This window comes from Podarcis raffonei, chromosome 11 (genome assembly GCF_027172205.1).
Source record: "Podarcis raffonei isolate rPodRaf1 chromosome 11, rPodRaf1.pri, whole genome shotgun sequence".
Taxonomy (NCBI): Eukaryota; Metazoa; Chordata; class Lepidosauria; order Squamata; family Lacertidae; genus Podarcis; species Podarcis raffonei.
Genome location: NC_070612.1, coordinates 14,654,119 through 14,680,779, shown reverse-complemented (window position 1 = coordinate 14,680,779; position 26,661 = coordinate 14,654,119). Strand labels below are relative to the sequence as shown.

The following is a 26,661-nucleotide window of genomic DNA, read 5'->3' as shown; positions in this document are numbered from 1 at the left end:
ACCCGGACTTTCACATGCACCTCGTGATCTTTTTCATTTGCACAAGAGGCTTTGCAAAACTCACTCAGTGTTGATGTTCTGTGACCATTGAGAAGCCACCGTGGCAATGGTTAGACCTCAAGCCAGGCTTTCAGTTTCTGCCATGGAAATTCTTAAAACAATTGGAAGGGGAAATTTAGGTTTTTGGCTCCAAGACTTTTAGGGCCAACACTCCCTTCTGATAAAAGCAAAATCCACCTCTCACACCAAAGCACTTTGGAATGAATTTTGGATGCTTTTCCTTTATATCTTCAGGTTAGGGTTTGAAAAGACGTTTCACCTTGAACTCTTTCTCATGGAAGAATCCAAGTTTGTTCTACAGGTGAAACAGTTCCAAATTCTTTCTTACAATGAAGTTAATCATAATTATGATGTTATTGTTATAGTGATGGATCTGAGCTGAGAGCTTAGTCCAGAATTGTTAAAGGGGGGGAGGAGTTTTGCTACCAAAGTCTAGCAATACTAGCAACAATTTTAATGGGTGTGGATGATACCTGCAAGTCAACATCGCCAGCTCCTCATCTGGCTTAAGGTATTGATTCCCAAACAGCAAATCAACACCCCGCAGAGGAGCTGGAGGTGCCTTAAGGGTGGTTCCCCTTTGAAGTGGGATGACTGGAGGTGGATTTTGCATATAGCGGTTATGAAAATTTCATTACTAGCTCGAATTAACAGAACACAGGCTCTCAATGGAGACAGAATACCATTGGTGGGTCCGCAATATTTTAAAAGTCACCAAGAATAGTGTTTCTCAACCAGGGTGGTGGTGTGTTATTACTTAATATGCTTTCAATATTCTGGGTTCTCCAAAGGAAGGATTATCACTCCACTCACATTGATGACTGAAAAGGGTAGAGTCATGTCCTGAGTTCAGAGAGGGAGTTCTCCCAGGAAGAGTGAATGTATATGAATCTGAGGGAAGAAGCTGTATACCATGGATGAATCAGAGCTGTATACTGTGTGAGCAGGAGCTAGGCATAGGATTGTTTGGGCCTGCTTGGTGGTGTGGGGACCAAAGAGCTAGAAGGTCTATGATTTTCTGATTTGAGAAACACTGGTCTGGTGGGAGAATCTGGACCTGAGTGGTCAAGACTTAATGGCCATGTGCAGGACACGGGATAGTGAAGTTAAACTGCCCAAAGATCTGACAAAGAACTAACTATTCACTGTCTGGATTATATGTGTCAGGCTCCTTTCCAACAGTATGGGATTCCTCAAGTATGAAACAAGAACACATACCATTCATTTGCATTCACAAAAGTTGTCCTCTGACCCCTGTCTCCTAGGTTATCATTTAAAAATCACATAACATATGCAACCCCACGGAGCCAAAATTATCATTTAAAGAGTAAGATGCTTCTCCACTCCACACACGCACAACATCGGGTTGGAGAAGATCCATTAGCTTAGTATCCCAACATCTTATACTTGGAGCCCATGGAATCCTTTGGAAGATTCCACGTGAGAGCAGAAATTGGAAAAAAAAGAAAAGAACTTTTCAATATTAAAAAGAAAAATATCATCCTTTTTGTGTGTTTGTTTTTTGTTGCTCAAAAGAAACAGAATCAATTTACCTTTGCACAGATCAATCGTGCTATACGCATATTAGCTGTGCAAGGGGGGGAAGAATGAACTGAACTAAAAGTCGTGAGAAATCCTCATCTTTGGTATTGTAGCTGTCGAGGTCTCGGTTGCTCTGTTCCTTGTTCTTTTGAAAAAACTGCATAGGCACAAATTAAAGACAATCTTCAACTTTAAGATTACTGAGTTGTCAAAATGAAGCAGCAATCCCCACAGGCTTTTCCATTCGTTTCCTTTCTTGTCAACCCTTTCTCTGAACTCTGCTTCCTAAAAATGTCCCAAGATGTCTGTCAAAACACAGTGTGTTAGCATTGGTTTGTTTCCTGACGTGCTTCCTTGGTTTGGTTTTTTTTTATTTTTTATTTAAATTATTATTCATTTCTTTATTTTTTCCCCCCCTAAATGGAACAGTTTGTTGCAGAAGAAGTAGGTGCAGAAAAAGTTTCTTTGGTTTCGATTAAGTAGTACATAAAAGAGTCTCAAGTGTCTTTAAAGGATCGTTACAGCATTTGGCTTGCTTTTGAACACTCAAGTGGTGTTCCGAGGAATGGGGGGCTATTCACTGGTGAATATGCACATTGAGTGACCATAGCAATTCTGATGAGAAAGATGGCGCGTCTTGTGTGTGGGTGTCCTTAGGTGAACACTGTACCCTAGTGAGATTAAAAGTTATCTTTGATGCTTCACTTGAGAACACTGTCTCTTTCAGCTCACTGGACAGGTGAACTGGAATAGAGCCGTACATTGACTGGTGTTTACTTCTAACATATTCAAAACCTGACTACACTGATGACAAGGACAATGGTGATGACGATGAGGTTGGAAAATGGCAAGTTATAATGGTCTTTGGCTTGCAATATCCTGCATCTTTGGTGTGTTGCATTCTTACATGAAGTAATGAGTGGGATGCTTTTTATCCATGGAAGAGACTTGGAGTAAGTGCTCCAGTGGTCAGTGACGTTATGAAGGCATTGGCTTTATTTTCCTGCCTGGAAACACCAACTAACTCAAACACAGAATGGATGTGGCCAATAATAATAATAATTAAATAAATAAGTGAAGGGATGAAATTGGATGTCTCATAACTGTTTAGGACATATTCACCATTAGTGGTTTTTTTAAAATATAAAATAAAGTCTAGAGCATTTCAAGTGTTGCATTTGCTCTATCTGTGGTAGCATCTTAATCTGGCTTCCTGAGTGTGTGTCTGCACTATGTACAAATAGAAATTGTGAAGACCTGCAAAAGTGTGCTTGAAACCAATGTGTTCGCTAACACCCCCTAACTCCGAGCACGTCTTGTAAGAACAGGCAAAGAGTCCAGAGCTGTTCCTGTTTTCTGGTGTCTTTGTGCTTGATAGTTTGGGTTCAAGGGAACCGAATCGTACTGATCCAAGACCTTATCTCCATTGACATTCCCCCCCCCCCGTAAGAGAAAGCAAGTCGGATAGTTCTGAAAATGTTTAACGTAACAATGCCTGAGTTTCTAAAATAACCCCCCCGTGTTCTTAGGTCTAGATTAAGTTTGTGCTCAGTACTTGTATGTTTCAATGCTTGTGAGCTTTGGTATAGTAGTGTGGAGAAACTAAGCATGTTGGAAACAAAATAGGTCCGGTGTCTTTGGATTTCCTTTGGTGAACAAATCTTAGCAAAGTTGGTGCTGTCTTGTTGACCGATTCCTTGGCCCTCGAAGCTGATGAATATTTTCAGCTTCCGTTGGCTCTGCCATGATAACCCTGGATTAATTTGGGTCATGCATGACCTACTTATGTTTCAGACATGCTTAGTCTTGCCTTTTAATGTATTTTTGACCTGCACTTTTTTTTTAAAAAAAGAAAACCCTAAAAACCATTGAAATAAAATTAAAATGCCCTGTGTTGTAAATCAGTATTACTGTTCTAAGAGGATTGTGCTTTCAAATCACCAGTGAAGGGCCCCAGTAAGAATCCATTCCTTTCCATATATATATTAGTTGAGTTGTGCCCAATTTAGATTCTGATTTTCGATCATGCTTTGGTACAAGTGGTGGAGGTTGAGGAGGGTCCCCCGGTGCTCAAATCATCCTGCCATTTCTCGAGGCTCCGCCTCCTAGCATTCATGAAGAAGTTACTGACAGTGGTAAGTTCCAAGCCCAGCTGCTGAGAGATGGTGATCTGCATTTCTTTGGACGGACGTTTGTTCTCTTTGAAGATGGCAAAAAGTGTTCTGCGTTGGAGATCAGTGAAAACCAGACGAGATTTCTTCTGGGAGTTGTTCCTATCTTTGTTTGGTTCTTGTTCTTTGCGTTTGCACGCTTAGGAAAGAGAAACAGAGAGAGGAGAGAGAAAGGAGAAGAGAATCAATGCATGCATAAGTACCAGTCAACTGAGCAGGTGATACATTGAAAACATTGATGAAGCTGTAGAGTAGATGTAAACTGTTCAACTTTTATTGTGCAAATTGCAGAAACGTCAATATCCAACCTGCCCAGGCCCATCTTTTCTGACTGGGAGTGACTAATGCAGGCGAAGTGCATAGTAAAAACCATCTCCGTTAATACACAGTGTGTAATTAACCAGGTTGGCATTAGCATATAGGCAGACTATCAGGGCTCTGCCCCTAGGAATGGAGGAGAAACTGTTCACGTTTCAAAGGGAACCTACCCTATCCTGTACTTTCCAAAACAATACACAAATAGCCATTCTTTGAAATTTGCACTCCTCTGAATTTTGCAGCAGTGAATTCTCCAGCCAAGTAATGTGTAAAGGTAAAGGGACCCCTGGCCATTAGGTGCAGTCGTGGCCGACTCTGGGGTTGTGGCACTCATCTCGCTTTATTGGCCAAGGGAGCCGGCATACAGCTTCCGGGTCATGTGGCCAGCATGACTAAGCCGCTTCTGGAGAACCAGAGCAGCGCATGGAATCGCCGTTTACCTTCCCGCCGGAGCGGTACCTATTTATCTACATGCATTTTGACGTGCTTTCGAACTGCTAGGTTGGCAGGAGAGGTAATGTGTTCAAGAAGCATATCAAAATAACAAACAAAAGTGAATTGTTTTAGGGGAAACTGCATTGCACAAATGTGTATATTAGGCAAATTTGAGGAATCGCACAATTTCAGTTTCTCATTTTTCCGGCCTCAAATTCAGTTATCCAGATTTGCACATTAGTTTGTGGTTGTTTGGTTTTTGCTTTTTTTAAAAAAGTCATTGTGAAAATTCAACAGCATTTTAATGTACCTTGGTTTGCAAACAGTCTGGTTCGCATACATTTTGGATTACAAACACGTCAAACCCGGTAGTGCATGTCCTGGTTTGTAAACTTTTTTTGGGATTACAACCCATTTTTTTTTGGATTACGACAAAAAAAAATTGGAAGCCTCATTGGCGAAAGCGCGCCTTGGGTTACAACCTGTTTTGGTTTACAAACGGACCTACGGAATGGATTATGGTAAGCCAAGGTACCACTGTATTTTTTCCCTAATGTGCCCCTTCTTATCCCATTTCCCCTAATGTAATGCATTCTACACGTCCTTTTCACCAATATGTGCATGTCTCCCCACACTTCTCCCCAGTATGTGAATTTTGTACACATTACTTGGCTGGAGAGCTGCATTGCAAAATTGGGAGAAGTGTGAATTTTGAAGGGCGGCTGCATTTCAGTTTTGTGTATTGATTCAGAAAGTGCGAATTTAAAAGGTCCACCTTTACATGTGAGCCAAATCAAAATTCCTCCTTCCGAACAAGCTTTTTTCATCTTCCATGTGACAGCCCTTAAGATATTTTGTGCCTGTAACCTCTCAGTCTCCTCTTTCCCAGACTAAACATACCCAACTCCCTCAACCATTCCTTATAAGACTTGGTTTCCAGACCCTTAACCATCTTGGTTGCCTTCCTCTGCACATGTTCCAGTTTGTCAATATCCTATTTAAATTGTGGAGCCTAAAGTTGGACACTGTACTCCAGGTTGGGTCTGACCAAGGCAGTATAGAGTGGGACTATTACACCCCTTGATCTGGCCCCTGTACTTCCATTGATGCATCCTAAAATACCATTAGCCTTTAAAATTAAATTTATATACTGCCCTCATTATATACTGTAACATAAAAACACATAACATATAAAGACATAAAAACACATGCAAACAAAAACAATAACTCAACCTGCCCCCCAACACATTTAAAAGTGTGTTAAATCCCAATCACTAATTTCTATGGACAGATTCACATCTTCCTCACAATCCTAAATAAAAGCTGGGCATTCACAGATTCATGGAAACGAACACGGAGAAATCTATGTTCAAAACAAAGTGAAAAGCAGGTCTTACAATGGATTGTGTTAATCCCTTGGGAAGAATTACCGCAGACACAGTTAAATCATTGTATTTCCAAAAGATATAGCTATTAGTGTTGGCTTACACTACTGATTCCTTCCTCCGCCCCCAAAATTAAGAGACCTGATTATCTGAACGCTGTAGGATATATTCCCCAATGGAAGCATTTCGCTCTTTTCCTACAAGGTCTCTTCAGGAGACATGCTTCTCTGCCTGATTCCTACAGCTGTGGGTTTGCTGTCCCTCAAATCCAGCCCTGTGTTAGGCTGCAATCCTAACGCCACTTACTCAGGAGTAAGCCCCACTGAATTCAACAGGTAAAAGTAAAAGGTAAATGATCCCTGGACGGTTAAGTCCAGTCAAATGGGGTTGCGGCGCTCATCTCGCTTTCAGGCCGAGGGAGCAGATGTTTGTCCACAGACAGCTTTCTGGGTCATGTGGCCAGCATGACTACACCGCTTCTGGCGCAACGGGACACCGTGACGGAAACCAGAGTGCACAGAAACACTGTTTACCTTCCCACCACAGTGGTACCTATTTATCTGCTTGCACTGGCATGCTTTCAAACTGCTAGGTTGGCAGGAGCTGGGGCAGAGCGACGGGAGCTCACTTTGTTGCAGGGATTCGAACTGCCGACCTTCTGATTGGCAAGCCCAAGAGGCTCAGCGTCACCCGCGTCCCTATTCAACAGGACTTACTTGTGACTTGCTGTGGTTAGAATTGGCAGCCTCGGGGCTCCTCCAGATGATCTGTTTATTGGGCATTCATGCAGATTTGCAAGCAGAAAGCTTATGCAGAGATTAGACTATGTCTGGTAATTACTGAGCGTTTATTCTGATTTGTTTGCAGAGCAGTTGCATGACAATGAGAAGCGGCTATCCTGATTTGCTTGCAAGGTGTTCGTACGCCTTCCCGTTCATCATTCATTCATCATTTTTCTAAGCTAAAAAAAGCATGCTTTTTAAATAGTGGTGAATCTGTTGCACTAGAGCCCCAGAGCACTTCAAAGTGCTTTAATTGCACAAACCTAGTATGTTCTCCAATCCCTCCTACAAAATAGCGACGGTTCGGAGGCAGCCCTAGTCCATAATCTGGTAGGCAAAGTATAGCATATTCTTGAAGAAAGTGAAAACGGCTGTGAAATGAATCCAGAACAAATAACTCTTTTAGCATAGCGGGTCAGGCAATCTTGACCTAATATTTTATATCTACTCCCATGAACTCTACAGTACTATATTTCCTGCTCTCCTCGGCAGTACTATGCTGAGTAAATGCAACATTAATCTGCTAAGTTAATGCACATGGTTGGAGACAAAGCTGAGCCAACATAATTCTCCTCCCCTCCTTGTTTTGAGCGTGGAAAAGCCTTGCCAAATGCACATTTGCAGAACTGAAGTTCCCTGGATGAAATGTGGAAAGCCCCTGTGGAACATCTACACTAGGCATGGCCAAACTTGATCCTCCAAATGTTTTGGGACTACAGTTCCCATCATCCCTGACCACTGGTCCTCTTAGCTAGGGATGATGGGAGTTGTAGTCCCAAAACAGCTGGAGGGCCAAGTTTGGCCTTTCTGATCTACATGTATTTCAAAACCAAACCAAACCAAACCAAACAAAGCCCTTTGAGAAACTGTTTAGGTTCAGTTTAGACACTAGCAGAGCACACCAAACCTCCTTTACACATGGCTGGGGATGGTTTGGATTGGGTGAAAAGCATTCTTCTGTTGGGTCTCGGTGTCAGCCTTCTGACATCACTGGGCATGCTGCTGCCTTTTATACACATGCGTGCTTCCGTTCCCACATGATTAATCCATGAAAATGGCAGGAAAGAACTGTCTGCTGGAATGCCACCCCAAATCGTGCCCCATGGTATGGTGTGTGACAACTGTGGGGAAATTACACCGTGGAACTCCTACAACATTCTGGCTTAACGAAGTTGCAAACATTTCTTTTTCTTCTCTGGAAGCAATCATCGTGAAAATGAGTGCAACACATCTGCTAGATTTCAAGGAGTGGCTTTTCTGCGAAATATCACATAAAATGCAGGAAACATCAGGTGTGGAAACACTGGGGAAATTGAATGAATGCTGTCTGAATGCAGCCTTAGGCTGCTTGTTGAAAGGGTAAACTCTTCAGCAGCTGCCCAAAAGACAACAGATAGCGTCTTTCTAATATTAAAGGGGAGGGAATTCCAAGGGCAGTAGATGCCACAAGACTAAAGGCCTGGTTCCTATATTTTATGGAATGAACCTTCTGATAAGATCTGCAGGATCCCCCTGCAGTGACTGATTGGGCATATAAGGGGCTGGATCAGGTGGAGGAAGCATGTCTGCAGCAAGTGTTTAGATGCAGGATTCCTCACCCAGATAAAAACGGGCCCAAGGCAGATTGTTTCTACATTATTATTATTATTATTATTATTATTATTATTATTATTATTATTATTATTATACATGCTCACCCTAACTGGATAGGAATAACATGCCCATCAACAATTCCAATTTCACCATCCTGGCTTCTGATTGGATGTCCTATTTTTGATGCCAAGCTCTCATGTGAGTCAGCTGGCTCCTCATATGCATCCTCATCCCTTGATAAGACTCAGTTCTATGACTTTTATGACTCCAGCCCTTAGGAATAACAACAGCAACAACGACAATAAGTGGAATAGTAATAGTACTAGTAGTAATAATAATGGTAACTACTAGTACTAGTGGGACGGGGATGGCGCTGTGGGTTAAACCACAGAGCCTAGGACTTGCCGATCAGAAGGTCGTCGGTTTGAATCCCTGCGACGGGGTGAGCTCCCGATGCTTGGTCCCTGCTCCTGCCAACCTAGCAGTTCGAAAGCACGTCAAGGTGCAAGTAGATAAATAGGTACCGCTCCGGCGGGAAGGTAAGCGGCGTTTCCGTGCGCTGCTCTGATTCGCCAGAAGTGGCTTAGTCATGCTGGCCACATGACCCGGAAGCTGTACGCTGGCTCCCTCGGCCAGTAAAGCGAGATGAGCGCCGCAACCCCAGAGTCGGCCACGACTGGAGACCTAAGGGTCAGGGGTCCCTCTACCTTTACTAGGGCTAGTAGTAACAACTAGTAGTAGTAACAACTACTAGCAACTACTACTACTAGCACCTAGCAACTACTACTAGCCAGGGGCAGAGGAAGGGGGGTGCAGTAGGGGCAGTCTACCCCAGGTGTCACCAGTGGGGGGGGTGACAAAATGCTGGGCGGCACTTACCACGGGGCCTGCAGCGTGCCCGAGCCATGCGTCTCCGCACTCCGCGCTGCCCCAAACAGTCCCCATGCCGCCTCCCCCTCAGCTGTAAGGCGGCTGAGTGGAAGGAGGCAGGCAGACTCTTTGGAGGCCCCACGGAGCGTCCTCCCCCAGCTGGCCCCACCCCTGGGAGCAGGGCACACGTGCTGCCCCAGGTGCCCGATCGGCTTGCTCCACAGCTGCTACTAGCAACTACTAGTAGTAGTATCAGTAGTACGAATAGCCCTGCACACTTAAGAGAGTTTCTGTTCACATTATCCCAAACTTCTTTTCTGCCTTGGGAAGGAGAAAGATGAGAGAGAGAAGGTAACAAGCTGCTCAGGAAGCTTGCAACCTTTCCCTTTTCCAAAATACTCATTCTCTACTGGAACAAATCGCTGCTGATAATCAGTAATGTGACATCAGCAGCCATCAAGCCAAACTCTGCCCTCATCTCATGCTTAGTTGCAGTCAGTGCAGGACAAAGCAAAGTCAGGGGCTGGAAGCAAATGGTCAAGAATGAGTGTATGCAGAGAGAAGCAGGAGCCAGCAGTCCCTAGCACCATTATAATGATGGCTTGTATTTGTGGCCTCATTTTGAGACACATTCCTACAAACGGGTGTTACTACTAAGTCACTATCATCACAAATGTTATTTCAGTTACCCTTACAGTTACCCTTGTAAAGTAAGCCAGTCTATTGTTATTCTCATGTAAGCATACCAATACCTGCCTTTGTCTTTCTGGAATCTACTGGATTTTTCAGTGTATAAGATGCCCCCTTTTTTTGGGGGGGGGAATTGCCGCCATTCCCTCTCCCACCTGACCACCACTGCAAATCGCACGCCTCGACGACCAATTGTCTGCCCACTTGCTGCCGTCAGCCGCCAATCGCCCGCCATATTGCCGCAGCAGCAGCCAATCGCAAGCAGGCCTTGCCACAGCCACCAATCACACACACAATTGCCGCAGCAGCAGCCAATCGTCAGCAGGCCTTGCCACAGCCACCAATCACCCGCCCAATCGCCAATCGGATTCTCCAATTCGCGAATGCCACCAATCGTCCGTTCCTCACCTACACTATCTGTGTATAAGACGACACCCTAAAAAAACATCGTCTCTTATACATGGAAAAATAAGGTATTTTCACTGTCAACTCAGGCTTCAAACATGTGAAGTCCTACTGAAGGCAAGAGTACCTCTGAGCATATGAAGAGCACTTTGCCTGCACCACTGAGCAATTACACCTCCAAGATGAGCAGTAAGGACATCCTAAATGACAATGTTGTGGCTTTTATCAAGTTTCATTCTTATTTTATTTTACTTACAGTGGGACTGCCTTATAAAGTTCTTGGAGCAGTCCACAAGAAGAAATAAAACAACCTAAAAGTCACAAAACCCACACAGAGTTGGAAGGGACTCAAAGGGTCGTCTAGTCAAAAACCCCAACCCTCAACAAATGGCAGCAGCAATATGCTCTTTTGCTAAGAATAAAAATGGTTCATGTCTAAAACGGATTTAAAAGGCCTGGGGAAATAAAAAAAGTATTCACCAGACACCTGAAAGTGCCAGATGAGCCTGATATTGCAAAATGAGGGGCCACCACTGAAAAAGACCTTGCTCCATTGCCGTTGTTCCTAGTTGTACTTTTCATGAGGCAGGAGCTAAGAGAGGCTTTTTTAAAGGTTCTAATACCCCCCCCCCCAAATCTTAAACTGTGTATGTGGAATAATTACTGGTTTAATAGGGTCGTATGAGATTTCTTCCCCAACCTCAACACTCCCCCCCCCCATTTCTTTTTGCTTCACTTAGGTTATTTATTTATGATGCCTGTCTCCAATATGGTCCCGCAAAAAGCCAAGAGAAGTTACGGAATATGATCAGGAGCTCTTACCTTTTCACTGTAGTTCCTAAAAGGTTTTTTGGGAGGTTATTTTATCACATCACTAATTCATGGCCTTATCCTTCTCAGTAGTGAACAATAAATAATGCAAAGGTTGAATGCGTCTCGATGCGATTCGGTAAATACTTTCCTCCAGCTGTTAAGTTTGCTCTGGAAAAGGAATTGTGGGGGCGTCTTCTCTGCCCTCCTCATCTCCCCTTGCCCCAATCACTGAATTTGAAATCACATCTCATGGCTGCAAAAAAACCCCAGCACCACACTACACACCAGAAATACATGTTTGGCTAAGTGTGTGACATTTGCACAAGGAATCTTGAGGGTTTGTTTCCGGGCAGACTGTAGAGTGCGCTGGGATTGAGGCAGGAATGTTTGAGGATAGAAGCACAATAAATTACCTCGCGATGAGCCTAACACACATAGTATTGTCCACACTGACTGAAGAAGAAGAGTTTGGATTTGATATCCCGCCTTTCACTCCCTTTCAGGAGTCTCAAAGCGGCTAACATTCTCCTTTCCCTTCCTCCCCCACAACAAACACTCTGTGAGGTGAGTGGGGCTGAGAGACTTCAAAGAAGTGTGACTAGCCCAAGGTCACCCAGCAGCTGCATGTGGAGGAGCGGAGACGCGAACCCGATTCACCAGATTACGAGTCTACCGCTCTTAACCACTACACTACACTGGCTCTGACTGACAGCAGCTCTCCAAAGTTTCAGGCAGGAGTCTTCCCAGCACTACCAGGAGATGCTAGAGGAATGAACCTGCAACCTTCTGATGTATACATGGTATATTACACCAGTACAGATAGCAAAAATGTACAAAACCGGGTCAAACATATGTTGGAAATGTAAAGAGAAAGAAGGGATTTTTTATCATATGTGGTGGGAATGTAAAGGTAAAGGTCAAGGGACCCCTGACCATTAGGTCCAGTCGTGGCCGACTGGGGTTGCGGCGCTCATCTCGCTTTACTGGCCGAGGGAGCCAGCGTACAGCTTCCGGGTCATGTGGCCAGCATGACTAAGCCACTTCTGGTGAACCAGAGCAGTGCACAGAAACGCCGTTTACCTTCCCGCCGGAGCGGTACCTATTTATCTACTTGCACTTTGACGTGCTTTCGAACTGCTAGGTTGGCAGGAGCAGGGACCGAGCAACGGGAGCTCACCCCGTCGTGAGGATTCGAACCGCCGACCTTCTGATCGGCAAGTCCTAGGCTCTGTGGTTTCACCCACAGCGCCACCTGCATCCCGGTGGGAATGTAGAGAAGTTAATTTTTTGGGGGAAATGATATATAATGAATTGAAAAAAAATGTTTAAAATGACATTTGTAAAAAAACCCAGAAGTATTTCTGTTAGGGATTGTAGGACAAGACCTGCCAAGAAAAACAAAGAACTTATTTATGTATGCTACAACAGCGGCAAGAGTCTTGATAGCACAAGGATGGAAGAATGAGGAAATCCCAACGAAAGAACAGTGGCAAGAAAAATTGATGAGCGACGCAGAGTTGGCTAAATTGACATACAAATTGTGGGACAAGGACAACTGTGACTTTAAGGAAGAATGGGAGCTTTTCACAATTTATCTAAAAAGACAACAAAATGAATTGGACTCCATGGCAGGTTTTGAATAAACATACACAAATTTATTAGTTGATAACATGGTAGATAGATAATGTAAGGATATGTAACTTTATAACATGCAGAGAATAATAGGTGCTGAGAAATCAGAGAGAGATGGTGAGGGAAGCCTCGGGGGGGGGGAGGGAGGGTTTGAAAGGGGAGTGGGAAAAAGGGGGAGAAATAATGAATATGATATGTTTTGATAATTTGTTATGTTGAAATTGTTAATAAAAACTTTTTTAAAAAAACAAGAACCTGCAACCTTCTGCATGTTGCAAAGGAGATGTTCTGCCATTGAGCTATGGCCCTTCCCTGTATTATTGCAGACAGCTCTGAGTGCAGACAACCATCGTCCCAAGGCATAACTTGCTGCAGTATACACATAGCCACTTTGCATGCCCGTCCCCCTTTATGCTCCCTCCTATTAAATGGGGAGGATGGTTATTTTTATATGTGTATCACACAGCTGCATTTGACTGGGGTTTGAAGATGCTGACAAGCATTTACCAAGTATTAAAATGTACTGCAATGGACATAGCCCTATCAGCTTCCTTCCTTCCTCATAATATTTTTAGATTGTGGTTTCATAACAACTTTGCCATTCAAATCATTTTAAAAGCATTTTGGGCAGGATTCAACTAATGAGTCCTGCTAAGCAGAAGTGGGGCTGTCCCCTGCTCTCTTCTCCCCATACGCCCCACAAAATTATCTTGGGAGAACCCCCAGAATGTTGTGCAGGGGGAGGACAGGGGAGATTGTCCCGTCCGGCAAAGTAAAATGCTTGCACTGATAGAACGATTGCCGTAGCGCTACATTTAATTCCTCCATTTATATGTTTTTAGATATTTTAAATTGTTTTTATCATTACAGTGGTACCTCCGGTTACGAACTTAATTTGTTCTGGAGGTCTGTTCTTAAGCCGAAACTGTTCTTAACATGAGGCACACTTTTGCTAATGGTGTCTCCCGTTGCTGTGTTGCTGCCGATGCACGACTTCCGCTTCTGGGCTAAGTTTGCAACTACAGTGGTACCTCGGGTTAAGTACTTAATTCATTCCGGAGGTCCGTTCTTAACCTGAAACTGTTCTTAACCTGAAGCACCACTTTAGTTAATGGGACCTCCTGCTGCTGCCGTGCAATTTCTGTTCTCATCCTGAAGCAAAGTTCTTATCCCGAGGTACTATTTCTGGGTTAGCGGAGTCTGTAACCTGAAGCGTCTGTAACCTGAAGTACCACTGTAGAGGAATCTACTTCCGGGTTAGCAGAGCTCGTTACCCGAAGCATTCATAAGGAGGACGGTACGTAACCCAAGGTTCCACTGAACGCACATTCACCCAGAAATCCACATGTGCCCATGGATCTAAACAGGTTGGCAATTCCTGCTTTAAGCACTCTTGAGTGTGTGTGGACCAGTCCTACACTGGCTTCCAAGCACAATTCAAAGTGTTGGTGCTGACCTGTAAAGCCTTTTTCGGACTTGGTCCTGCATAACTCCATCGTTTAGCCCAGACACTGAGGTCCAGCTCCAATGGTCTTCTGGCTGTTCCCTCACTGCAAGAAGTGACCTTACAGGGAACCAGGTAGAGGGTCTTCTTGGTAGTGGCACCTGCCCTGTGGATTGCCCTCCCATCAGATGTCAAGGAGATAAATAACTATACAACTTTTAGAAGACATCTGAAGGCAGTCCTGTATCAGGAGATTTTTAATGGTTGATGTTTTATTATGTTTTTATATGTGTTGGAAGCTGCCCAGAGTGGCTTAGTCAACCCAGCCAGGTGTGTGGGGTATAATCATAATCATAGGTAAAGGTAAAGGGACCCCTGAGCTTTAGGTCCAGTCATGGACGACTCTGGGGTTGCGGCGCTCATCTCACTTTACTGGCCGAGGGAGCCGGCGTACAGCTTCTGGGTTATGTGGCTAGCATGACTAAGCCACTTCTGGCAAACCAGAGCAGCGCACGGAAACGCCGCTTACCTTCCCGCCGGAGCGGTACCTATTTATCTACTTGCACTTTGATGTGCTTTCGAACTGCTAGGTTGGCAGGAGCAGGGACCGAGCAACGGGAGATCACTCCGTTGTGGGGATTCGAACTGCCGACCTTCTGATCGGCAAGTCCTAGGCTCTGTGGTTTAGATTAAATTAATCTTTTGTAATTTGTGGGTTAAAGGGCCAGCTCTACCATAGCACCAAGTGAAGCGAGTTGCTTAGAGTAACATCATTTGGGTACATTTCAACCAGGGCAGCCACAGTTGTTAAATCCCTGTTCCAAGGAAGCACGCCAAATGAAGGAGACAGATGGAGGTGGGCATTGATGTGTGAAAGGATTGGCCTTTCTATGGAGGGGGGGTGGGCAAGGGGCATGGCTTGGCGCTTTGGTTCAGGAAGCAAAATGTCTTGGACTATCACTGCTGAGCTGAGCTGTCTCTGGGATGGATTGTCTTGAGGCTGTCCCTGGAAGGGAATAAGGAAATGTCAGCTACTTGCCAGGGAAATTTGGAAAACGTTGTTGAGGAAATCTCCGAAAGGCTCGGAGGGACGCTCTGGTGAGGCACTCAGCAAAATCATTAGCATTCACGGCCAGAGAAAGAAGCTGCCATTGCATCAGGTGATTTCTCAGAAGCAAAAGCCTCGAGAGATAGAAAAAATAGAGAGGAAAAGTCATGTCAAACAAGAACATTTTTAGTTCTTACCAGACATCTAACAATGCAGACTCTGGTAACTAGAGGACAAGAGACCGGCTGCGAAGATGAGTGATGATATGGAGAGCCCACTGCCAGGAGAATTGAGACAGAATCTGGTATGTTCCCCCAAACTTGCAACATATGCATTCTGCATATTGAGCCATTTTTGCAGGCTGGGAAGATTTTGGAAAGCTTGCACAACCTTGTTAACTGGCATAATGTGTGTGTGCCTCTGCATGTGTATAAGGCAGAATTGGCTGTCGAGATTAGTCTCTGTTCAGAGTGGCAGGCGTTGCTTCTTGCAGACCTTCTGTGGGACCTTGTTTGTGACCTACCCCACCTGCTAACTCAAGGCCTTTTAGGGAGAGAAGGGGACTGAGAAACCTGCAATCCTTCCACAGAAGCAGCTAGAGTTTCACGCCAGGAAGTACAGGTCCCATTTTGCATTTCTCAGAAAAGCTGCAAGTGTGTTGAATGGCTTCTGCAATCTGCTTTGACCTAAAATTTGGATCTGAGAACTCTGCTGGCCAGATTTGGGTTTGACCCAAATGTTCCAAGCAAAAACCTTAATCTGACTCATCTGGGCTTCTTTACAAGCAGCACAGACCCTACCATTAGGCAGAGTGAAGCAGCCACAACTTTGGGTGTCATAAAAGAGCAGCAAATTGTTAGTAACTTCACTTTCTTTTTGTATTTTTGCTGCCAGAGAGAGAGAGAGAGAGATGCAACATTTTGTGCAACCCTATCATGTCTTCAAAAAAACGAAGATCATGGCCACTGGGCCCATTACCTCCTGGCAAATAGAAGGAGAAGAAATGGAGGCAGTGAGAGATTTTACCTTCTTGGGATCCATGATCACTGCAGATGGCAACAGCAGTCACAAAATTAAAAGACACCTGCTTCTTGGGAGAAAAGCAATGACAAACCTAGGCAGCATCTTAAAAAGCAGAGACATCACCTTGCCAACAAAGGTCCGTATAGTTAAAGCTATGGTTTTCCCAGTAGTGATGTATGGAAGTGAGAGCTGGACCATAAAGAAGGCTGAAGAATTGATGCTTTTGAATTATGGTGCTGGATGAGACTCTTGAGAGTCCCATGGACTGCAAGAAGATCAAACCTATCCATTCTTAAGGAAATCAGCCCTGAGTGCTCATTGGAAGGACAGATCCTGAAGCTGAGGCTCCAGTACTTCGGCCACCTCATGAGAAGAGAAGACTCCCTGGAAAAGACCCTGATATTGGGAAAGATGGAGGGCACAAGGAGAAGGGGACGACAGAGGATGAGATGGTTGGACAGTGTTCTCGAAGCTACCAACATGAGTTTGACCAAACTGCGGGAGGCGGTGGAAGACAGGAGTGCCTGGCGTGCTCTGGTCCATGGGGTCACGAAGAGTCGGACATGACTAAACGACTAAACAACAATAAATCATGTCTTCTCTAACTTGCATTCCTCTAAACCGAAAAGTCCCAGATGCTGCAACTTTTCCACATAGGGGAGTTTTTTTTAATCCCACAGAGTCATTTTGGCTTCCCTTTTCTGAACCTTTTCCAACTCTACAATATCCTTTTTGAGGTGAGACGGTCAGAACTACACACACTGCTCCAAATGCATTTGTGTTCTCATATTATTTCACATCACTTCTAATTTATTTTTTAAATTTCTTCATCCTTAGGCTAGTTCGCACACGATGAAGTGCTGTGCAGTGCCCTCCCAGCTGAAATATGAGATGCCCCATCAACACTGGCATTCCGCTGGCTCCTGAAAGCAAACTTTTTAAGGCAAGCATTCTCCTGGTTTTATTGTTGTAACTGGTCCTTTTATCTGTTTAAACTGCTGTCCTTTCAGATTGTGTGTTTTATTATACGCTTTAATGTTTCAATACTCCAGTGGAATTGTTATTGCATATTTTAATTATAGGTATAAAATGCTCAGGTGCCATTTTGGCACATAAGGCACAGCAATAGATTTGGGTACATTTCAACCAGGGCAGCCGCAGTTGTTAAATCCCTGTTCAGTGCACTTGAATGGCAGGCACTGAAAAGTGCTGGGTTGATCTGAAACTTCTACCTGTGGCCTATTCGTCATGCCAGGAGACCTGAACTTGTGGTCCTCCTTACGCCACTGGACTACAACGCCCATCATTCCTGGCCAACATCAGCTGGCAGGAGCTGATGGGAGCTGTAGTACAACAACACCTAAAGAGTTTCCCACGCCTGATGCAAGCCATCACTTGATGCTGCAGTCATCAGGTGATGTACATGCATTTGTCAATGAGCCCCAAGATTTCTCACTCTTGTTGTAAGCCATCACTTGATGTTGTAGTCAGCAAGTCATGCACACGAGCAAGTCAATGGCAAACACCCCCGTTGACTGAGAGGCGTGACAGCAGGTTTGCCAGGGATGCAGGAGGAAGCAGCTGCATATCTCTTTGCAGCAAGTCAGGGTGACTGTGTTCAACTAATTGTGCAATCCATTTCTTAACTCTGAGCAAAGCATCATAATGTCCCCTTGGATGCATTATGGAGAAGTGATCAGATCTGTAATGAGGAAGAGTGATTAATGAATCACTCTATATGTATGAACTGGAAAGCTAGTTCAATTAGCGTGAGATCCTTAATGAAACAGGCTTGCAAGCCTGCCCGATGCAGAATACTAAAAATATTCGCACTTAATGCTGACATTAAAAGTGTTAGCATTTTAGTTGATCCTGTTGCAAGATTAATGGAGGGCAGGGAAGTTCAGGCTTTCTTAAGCTATCTGTTGGAGCTGTCTGAAGCTGGAGCTGCTTACACATGCAATTCCCCTGATCCAGTAAAAGGAAATCCCTGCATGGAAACCGGGGCATCATTTAAGGAGGACAGAGGGGAAGCAGGGCCCTCCCTTCCCCTTGTTTCTGATGTGATCATTCCTCAGCAGCATGGATATTTCACTGGTTCGACACATTAAGTGGCTATCTCTACAAACAATTAAATGGGCACATATCCTTGGTGCAAGGGGTAGCTGTGGTGACTTTTGGTTCATCACCTTTCAACCAATTATTATGAAGCTTTAAAAAGCAACAATAGCAAGTGCTTTTAAAAGACACCACTTTTGCTCTCCCCATTTATTTTTTTAAGCACTCTCTCTCTCACACACACTAAAACAACATTATACACCTTTTTGTTTCTTTGTTAACAAGCTCACATCTTATACAATTTCCTACTTCTTTCACAGGTCATGTCTCAAGTTTGCATTCAAGCTGCCAAGTTCCAATATGCTCAGAAAGTCGCAGTCTGCTTTTGGTGAATTTACCACTGGGTGAGTCGGTGTTACCTACAGCCCACATTATTTGGAGATCAGGGGCCTTTCCAGAGCCGGATCTGTACCACAGCCAATGATCTATTAGTGCTGTTGTCAAGAGCTATGTTGCGGCCCTCTAGTTTCTCGCATCAAGAAACACAAGAAGGGCCTTTACTCTAGCCAGAAGCTTGCTCTTGCTGGTTTTGGAAGGAGCATTTGGAAAAGTCCCGTATGCTCAGAGACTTTGCGCCTGCCCATTAGGGGAAATAGCAAGCCCCAAGCATTTATTTTTTAGATGTCCCTTTTATGACGAGATACGCAGAGATACCATTGACCCTCAGCTGGAGAGGCTTGCTAACCTTTCGAATAAGTCTACACTCAATTTTCTCCTCTTAGGCAAAGACCACAAGACAACCTGGATGGTTGCCAGATTCTGTGTGCAGATTTGTGGGCGCAGACCACCCCCTGAAACAAAGTAGTTCACTAGGAAAACAATCAAAGTCGCCCTCCATGGTGGCAGGGCCAATTTGTATGGTAGCCCAAATTTTAGGTCTTTATGTGTACAGTGGTACCTCTGGTTGCGAACGGGATCCGTTCCGGATCTGCAACATGAGCAGAATGCAACCTGCGTGTGATTCGCCGCTTCTGCGCATGACATCATTTTGCGCATCTGCGCATGCACGAGCTGCAAAACCCAAAAGTAACCCTTTCCGGTACTTCCGGGTCACCGCGGGACGCAACCTGAAAACGCTCAACCTGAAGCAAACGTAACATGAGGTATGACTGTATATGCGTTTATCTCTTATGTGTATATGCGTTTATGTCACTGCCAAAGAAAACCAGGGTTTGCCATGCTTCATAGAATTGTAGAGTTGGAAGCGACCCCCCCCCCTCCAAGTGTCCTCTACTCTAGCCCCCTGCAATGCAGGAATCAGGGGCAGGGAACCAAGGGCCATGTTCCTTTGTGTGCATCCTTCCACAGCGGGTTGGGGGCATATGCCAGTGGTGAGCAAGGCCAGAGGCAGAAGCGGGAAGAACGAGAGAGGTAACTCTGAACTTTGCATAGAAGGCTACACAAAAGCCAGAGGTGTTCTACATGACCTCCTACCCCAAATATGCGTCATCCATCCAGACAAACAAGAAGCATTATCACCATCCAGGGGCTCTTTCCAGCCAGGCAGAAGAATATAGAGAGGGCATGAACCAGGGCCAATAAGAGGGATGGTCTAAGCAGAGTCCTGAAGGCCAGGCAGAAGTTCTCCACCCATCTCACCCTTTATTCTTGAGTGCATCCCACAACAGGCTGTCGGGGATTGGCAGGACTCTGCAGAGAGTGTGCCAAAAGGAAGGGACCAGGGGAGTGACTCAGGAGAGGGGACCAGTGATTTGTAGGGTGTGATGCCACTCACAAGGCAGGAGCCAGGGAAGTCCAAGGAAGGCACACAGGGATGGGTCAGTAGATTCCCCACCTTCCCCTGCACCACTGTCCCATAGAATTCTGGAGGTGAAAAAGCAGGATTCAGATTTCAAAATAAATACATACAATTAAGCAAGTCAAGGCATAATTTTGGGAAACTGAAGATAGAAAAGTCATCACACAGAGCATGTTCAAGGGCAGAGGAAGGGGGGCGGTGGGGGCAGTCTGCCCCGGGTGTCACCACTGAGGGGGTTGACAAAATGCCCGGCAGCATTCACCGTGGGGCCTGCAGCGCGCCCGAGCCACACGTCTCTCCTGGGAGTGACGCGGTGGCTTGGGTGCCCGCCATAGCTGTCAACGTTTCCCCCTTTTAAAGGGAAATTCCCTTATTCTGAATAGGATTCCTTGCAAGAAAGGAATCACATAAGCCTCAATGCAATTTATAAGCATACATAAGCCTCAATGCAATTTATAAGCATACAACTAAAAACAACTAAGATAGAAACACCCAGGGCAGAGACCTAGGAATGAAGCGCTCATCGGGTTGGTTCGCACATCACTTAAAACCACAGTTATGCCTAACTATGATTTACAAGCGAATGTGCAGCACACAGGTGCACAGGGGAAAAGCCACAGCCTCTTCCCTCTTCCCTTCTTTGCTAGCAGGAGTTAAGCCATGGTTTGGCTCAGCATGATGTCCAAACCCAGGTTTATGGTTTGCCTCTCTCCAAACAAAACACAGGCTGTAACCAAGGCTAGCTCACCAGTCCTGGAGAGAGGCAAAGCACAACCCCAGGCTTGGATAGAATGCCAAGCAAAACCATGGTTTTAGCTCTTGGTAGCAGCAAAAGCGGGGGGGGGGGGACAGCAAAGTGGCTGCAATTTTCTCCCCGTGAACCAGCATGCTGTGTGTTCACCTTAAAACCATAGTTAAGCTTAAAGTGTAGTTTAAAGTGGCGTGCGAACAAAGCCAGTGTGATCGCAGCAGTTTGTGAAGTGCTTTGCCCATCTGGTGTTCCTGCTGGTGCATTTCCACCATGCTGACCTCCCCACCACCTCAGCCCCCCTTTTCCCTCCTGGGAAGAAGAAGAGGAAGAGGAGAAGGAGGAGGAAGAGGAAGAGGAAGAGGAGGAGTTTAGATTTGATATCCTGCTTTATCACTACCCTAAGGAGTCTCAAAGCAGCTAACAATCTCCTTTCCCTTCCTCCCCCACAACAAACACTCTGTGAGGCAAGTGAGGCTGAGAGACTTCAGAGAAGTGTGACTGGCCCAAGGTCACCCAGCAGCTGCATGTGGAGGAGTGGGGAATTGAACCCGGTTCACCAGATTACGAGACTACCGCTCTTAACCACTACACCACACTGGAAAGCAACAGTAACCCATTCACTGGAATGCTATCACAGCAACACCCTCCACCCAGCGAACCGCTTTTGAAGTGCAGCCATATGCCTAAAACCCATCAACCCTCAACGGGATCATATCCATAGCCAATACATTCCTAAGTCACTCTGCATTTTTTGCAAGGGAAAGGCTTGCATATTGGTTTATTATGTGTTGTTTTCTGCGTGTGCAGAGTGCATCTAGCTCAGCCGAGTTATCTGCCCAATGGAACTAAAAAAGAAGAAGAAGAAGCAGTTTCTCAATTTGATTTCAAACAGACCTCAATGTGAAGAGAAATTCAATTACGCCCGTAATGCTGAACACAATGAAATGACTGTCAAAAAGGGGCTTCCAAAGGTTTAAAATGTTTTCCTTTTTTCCTCTAATTTAGTTACAGCAACCTCTTGTATATCTGTGTTAGTACAATCTCTTAAAAAGTAGGCCCCAGAAATCAATTTGATTACCTCTCTGAATTAAGTATGCACAAATGAGAGCAATTGAGATCGATATAAATTAGGTTAAGTACTCCGCTGTGTACAAAACCATTATGTAACAGGGAACAATTGGAATGAAGACACAAATAAACATAGCGTAAGGGGGGAGGCTAGGACGGTAAACATATTTATCTGCTTATTTCCGCCAGGTAGTTGCCCATTAAGCCTGCCTGTTATTTTTAACCTTAGGAATACCCTCTAAAGACACTTTACACATCACTGTAAAACAGGCATTCGGAAGCCGTTAGTCAAGCCAGCAGTCCTCCTACCGGCATAGACGTTTCCCATCCCTGGTGGGTGCTGGAACTTCAAGCTGATTTGGTGACCACTGGGAGACAGTAAGCCCAGTTCAGACATTGCCCTAGGGAGAGTGGTTGCCATGCCAAAGTCAGCTCAAGTTGCACTGGTGACAAGAGAGGTTTCCTACCATATGGGCCACCCAGATTGCATAGGTACACCAGCGCCAGGGATGTAAGAAAGCATTGTTTTCCCATTCCACCACATGCAGCGCTGTTTCTAGTGCACTGCAGTTCATCTGCCACCCAATACTACATCATTCGTCTCACTGTCCACTGTGGTGAAATTACATAGGTTACACTATTTACCGTATTTTTTGCTCTACAGGACACACTTTCCCCCCTCCAAAAATTAAGGGGAAATGTGTGTGCATCCTATGGAGCGAATGCAGGCTCCTTGGCTTCAGCGAAAGCAACGCGAAGCCTCCAGAGCGCTCCCTCTGCGCTTCGGAGGCTTCGCATTGCTTTCGCTGAAGCCTGGAGAGCGAGAGGGGTCGGTGCGCACCGACCCCTCTCACTCTCCAGGCTTCAGGGATAGCTGCCTGAAGCCTTCGGAGCGCAGCGCAAGTTCCTGCTGCGCTCCGCAGGCTTCAGGTTCCTTTCGCTGAAGCCAGGAGAGCAAGACTCTCCTGGCTTCAGCAGAGAGGGAGAGCTGCGCAGCGCCCCTTCAGCCAAGCGGGAGGAGAAATGGAAGGGGCTCCGTTTCTCCTGCCGCTTTGCTGAAGGGGCGCTGAGGGGGAGAATTTTTTTCGCTTGTTCTCCCCCTCTAAAATAAGGTGCGTCCTATAGTCCGGTGCGTCCTATAGAGCGAAAAATACAGGAATTGCATAAATTACATTGTTGTTACTTTACGCCATTCCATTTGTACCAATGCAGACAAGGAAAGTGAATGCCAATGGGGTGGAACATAATTAAGTAACATTTACAGACCGAAAGCAGAAGCAACAGCGAATAGCAATCTTATTCACTGGGTTGATTTCAGTTCTGGGCATGGGATGAATATGCAAACACCGACCCTTCCCACTCCTGCTTCCATTTCCACTGGAATTTTCCAACATCTCCAAGTGGTGTGGGTGTGTGAAGTTAGCCACAAATATTTCATCCAGTCATTCTTTCATTATTAAAATGCATATTCCATCTTTCTTGGTGAAACACCCACCAAAGGCAGCTTATAAGAGCGAACTCAGGTGGCAAGTGCCGACTAAAAAAGAAGCCCAAACTGGACAACAGAGAAATTAAGGAGTGGCATCAGCATACTCATGGTTTTCAAAATATAGACTGAGCATGCTCAGTAGTCTAGCTTTGGTATGCTGGGTGTTCATAGGCAAAGAGAAATGGAAAACCAGGTGGGAGTTGCCATGGTTTGGCTGGCTGGAACCCTGATCAGGAGCACGCACCTTACATACCCTTCAACATTTTTCTGATGAAAATAGGGACGTCAACAACAACAACAACAACATTTTAAAAAACTTCCCTATCCAGGGCTCTCTTCAGATGTCTTGTAAATGTTATACAGCTACTTATCTCCTCAGTTCGTGGGGCTCATAACTCCGTACCCTCCAACATTTCTCTGATGAAAATAGGGATGTCCTAAAGAAAAGTGGGACATTCCAGGATCAAATTAGAAACTGGGATGGCTTCTGTAAAATAGGGACTGTCCCTGGAAAAGAGGGACACTTGGAGGAGCTGTTCTTAGGAGGCAAAAATGTATCACAGTGTTTTGTTGCAGCAACCTCCTTTGTGTACCTTATGCAAGATAACAGAATGAGATAAAATATAATGAAAGCATAAACCAGTCTCACTAGACAAGGCTACGTGGAGCAATATCCATACATCTGAATGACCTACAATATTATGGGGAACATCATACTCTTCTACTTCCCAGTAGGGTTGCCTACTGGGCAACTTTTGGGGGGGGCAAAGTTGTTGAGCTTTTTTTAATTTTTGGCAAAACTTGTTGAGCTTTTTGTGCAAAATTGCAGAAATAAAAAATTCTCCTACCAGGTCCACTGCCCTGCTATTCCCTACTGATCTAGGCCTTTACACCTCATTACTGTATGCTAGTTTTTTGGGGATTTTTACACTGCAATCGCCTCTCTCCCTCCCCATTGCCCCCTGAGGTATAGTAATCTGAGTGCTGTGCTAGGACATGGGGGACCAGAGGTCAGATCCACACCTGGCTATGAAGCTCACTGGGTGAATTTCATCCAGTCCCTGTCTCTCAGTCTGCCTCGCAGTGTTGTGAGGATAACCCATGTACCATTTATGCCATCTTGAACTCCTTGTGGGTAACATGGGGTATAAATGCAATGCTAAATAAAATAGAGGGCATTGCTGGTTCAGGTGTCTAATTTCAAGCAAGACTGCAGAGGTGCCAGCCAGATGCTGCTCCCCATCTGTCTTATAGGAAACTGTGTTGTGCTACATCTGAAGATTTGCCAGTTTAGTCCAAGGGTGGGGAAGCTGCAGTTCTGCAAAGGATGGACTCCACCTTCCATTAGCTCTGGCCAGCGGTGGCAGACCTACATTTTTTGGGCCCTGAAGCTTGAACTGTTATGGGGGTCCCTTTGCAACCAGCAACGAGGTCTGAGTAACCACTGTTATCTCCTTCAGCTGTGTTAAGATAACCACTGTTATCTTCTTCAGTGGGGTTGTTCCACAACAGATCACCACAATTTTTGGGTGGGGAAACACACCTCAAATTTTGATTAAAATTGCTATACTGAATTACCGTATTTTTTTGCTCTATAAGACTCACTTTTTCTCTCCTAAAAAGTAAGGGGAAATGTGTGTGCGTCTTATGGAGTGAATGCAGGCTGTGCAGCTATCCCAGAAGCCAGAACAGCAAGAGGGATCACTGTGCAGCGAACCCTCTTGCTATTCTGGCTTCTGAGATTCAGAATATTTTTTTCCTTGTTTTCCTCCTCCAAAAACTAGGTGCGCCTTGTGGTCTGGTGCATCTTATAGAGCGAAAAATACGGTATCTCATATTATGTGAAGCACATTCTACAAAATACACCTTTTCTGATTTTTCTAGCAATCTATTCACATACTGTTTCATCCTATGAGAGTTTCCTTGCAATACCATTTTCTAGAGGCAATAGGAATAAAGAATTTAAGCACTCTTGCCATGACATTCCACTTTTACAACGTATGTGCTACTGACTCTCAAACTTCGGGATTGTTGACATATATACAACAAGAAATTAAACAATTTGAGACATGCAACCCAAATTGGGTCTACTGGACCTAATGTTTTCTTAAGCAATGTAGATGAAAGTCGCTTCTGGAGCCCTTTCTGATTAGGAGCCTTGAAGCTTGAGCTTCATTCGTTTCATAGTAGATCTGCCCCTGCTGGCCAACAGGGCCAATGGTCAGGGATTATGGGAGCTGGAGTCCAGCCACATCTGTCAGGAACTCAGGAAGCTACCAAATGGTCCATCAAGCTCAGTTGTGCCTACATTGAGTAGCAGAGGCTTTCTAAGGTGTCTTCTCCTAGCCGGAAGGGATACACAGGAAGTTGTCTTGAACTGAGTCTGACCATTGGTCCAAATAGCTCAAAACTGTCTATGCCGATGGGCAGCGATTTTCCAGGACTTCAGACAGGGATCTTTCCTACTTAGAGGTGTAAGGAATTGAATCAAAGATCGTCTGCATGCAACGCATGTGCTCTAACTACGAGGAGCTTAGTTAGATGTCCCTTTCTGAACTGCTGAAGAGCCATTCCCAGCCAGCTGCCCTCCAGATGGTTTGGACCACAACTCCCAGCAAGCATGAATGGACCATAAATGGAAGCTGCAGTCGAAATATTCCACAGGGAACCAGGTTTGCAAAGACGGTTGTAAGTTAAGGCCCTGAATCCAAAACAACATTCACTGTTCCTGAGATGAAGGTTATCTGGTGCCATTCTGAACATGCTCAAAAGAAGTGAGAGGAAAGAGTAGATTAAGCTTCTTCTTCCATTCCCATTCTGGAGTGTCCAAAGCTGTTCTCAAATAATAATAATAATAATAATAATAATAATAATAATAATAATAATAATAATAAAAAAATTTATTTATATCCTGCCCTCCCCAGCCGAAGCCGGGCTCAGGGTGGCTAACAACAATAAAATAGTACAACATTCTAAAATCATTTCATTATAAAATTAATTCAACTCAAATTGATGGCAAACATTAGGCTAATGTTCTGTGAAGATTGCCAAAGGAGGGAGTCAGGCTGTGCCCTGACCAAAGGCCTGGTGGAACAGCTCTGTCTTGCAGGCCCTGCGGAAAGATGTCAGGTCCTGCAGGGCCCTAGTCTCTTGTGACAGAGCGTTCCACCAGATTGGAACCACAGCCGAGAAAGCCCTGGCTCTAGTTGAGGCCAGCGTAACCTCTCTGTGGCCTGGGACCTTCAGGATATTTTTGTTTGAAGAC

At 45.0% G+C, this 26,661-nt stretch overlaps 1 protein-coding gene across 1 annotated transcript in view; it reads right to left on the bottom strand.

Moving 5' to 3' along the window:
• Positions 1 to 1,543: 1,543 nt before the first annotated feature.
• The window catches only part of ONECUT2 (one cut homeobox 2), a 69,387-nt gene continuing 44,269 nt past the window's right edge, over positions 1,544 to 26,661 (bottom strand). Inside the window, exon 2 of the mRNA XM_053408910.1 lies at positions 1,544 to 3,912. Within this exon, the coding sequence (XP_053264885.1) occupies positions 3,626 to 3,912 (287 nt within the window). The 3' untranslated portion in view covers positions 1,544 to 3,625. The remainder of the gene's footprint in view (positions 3,913 to 26,661) is intronic.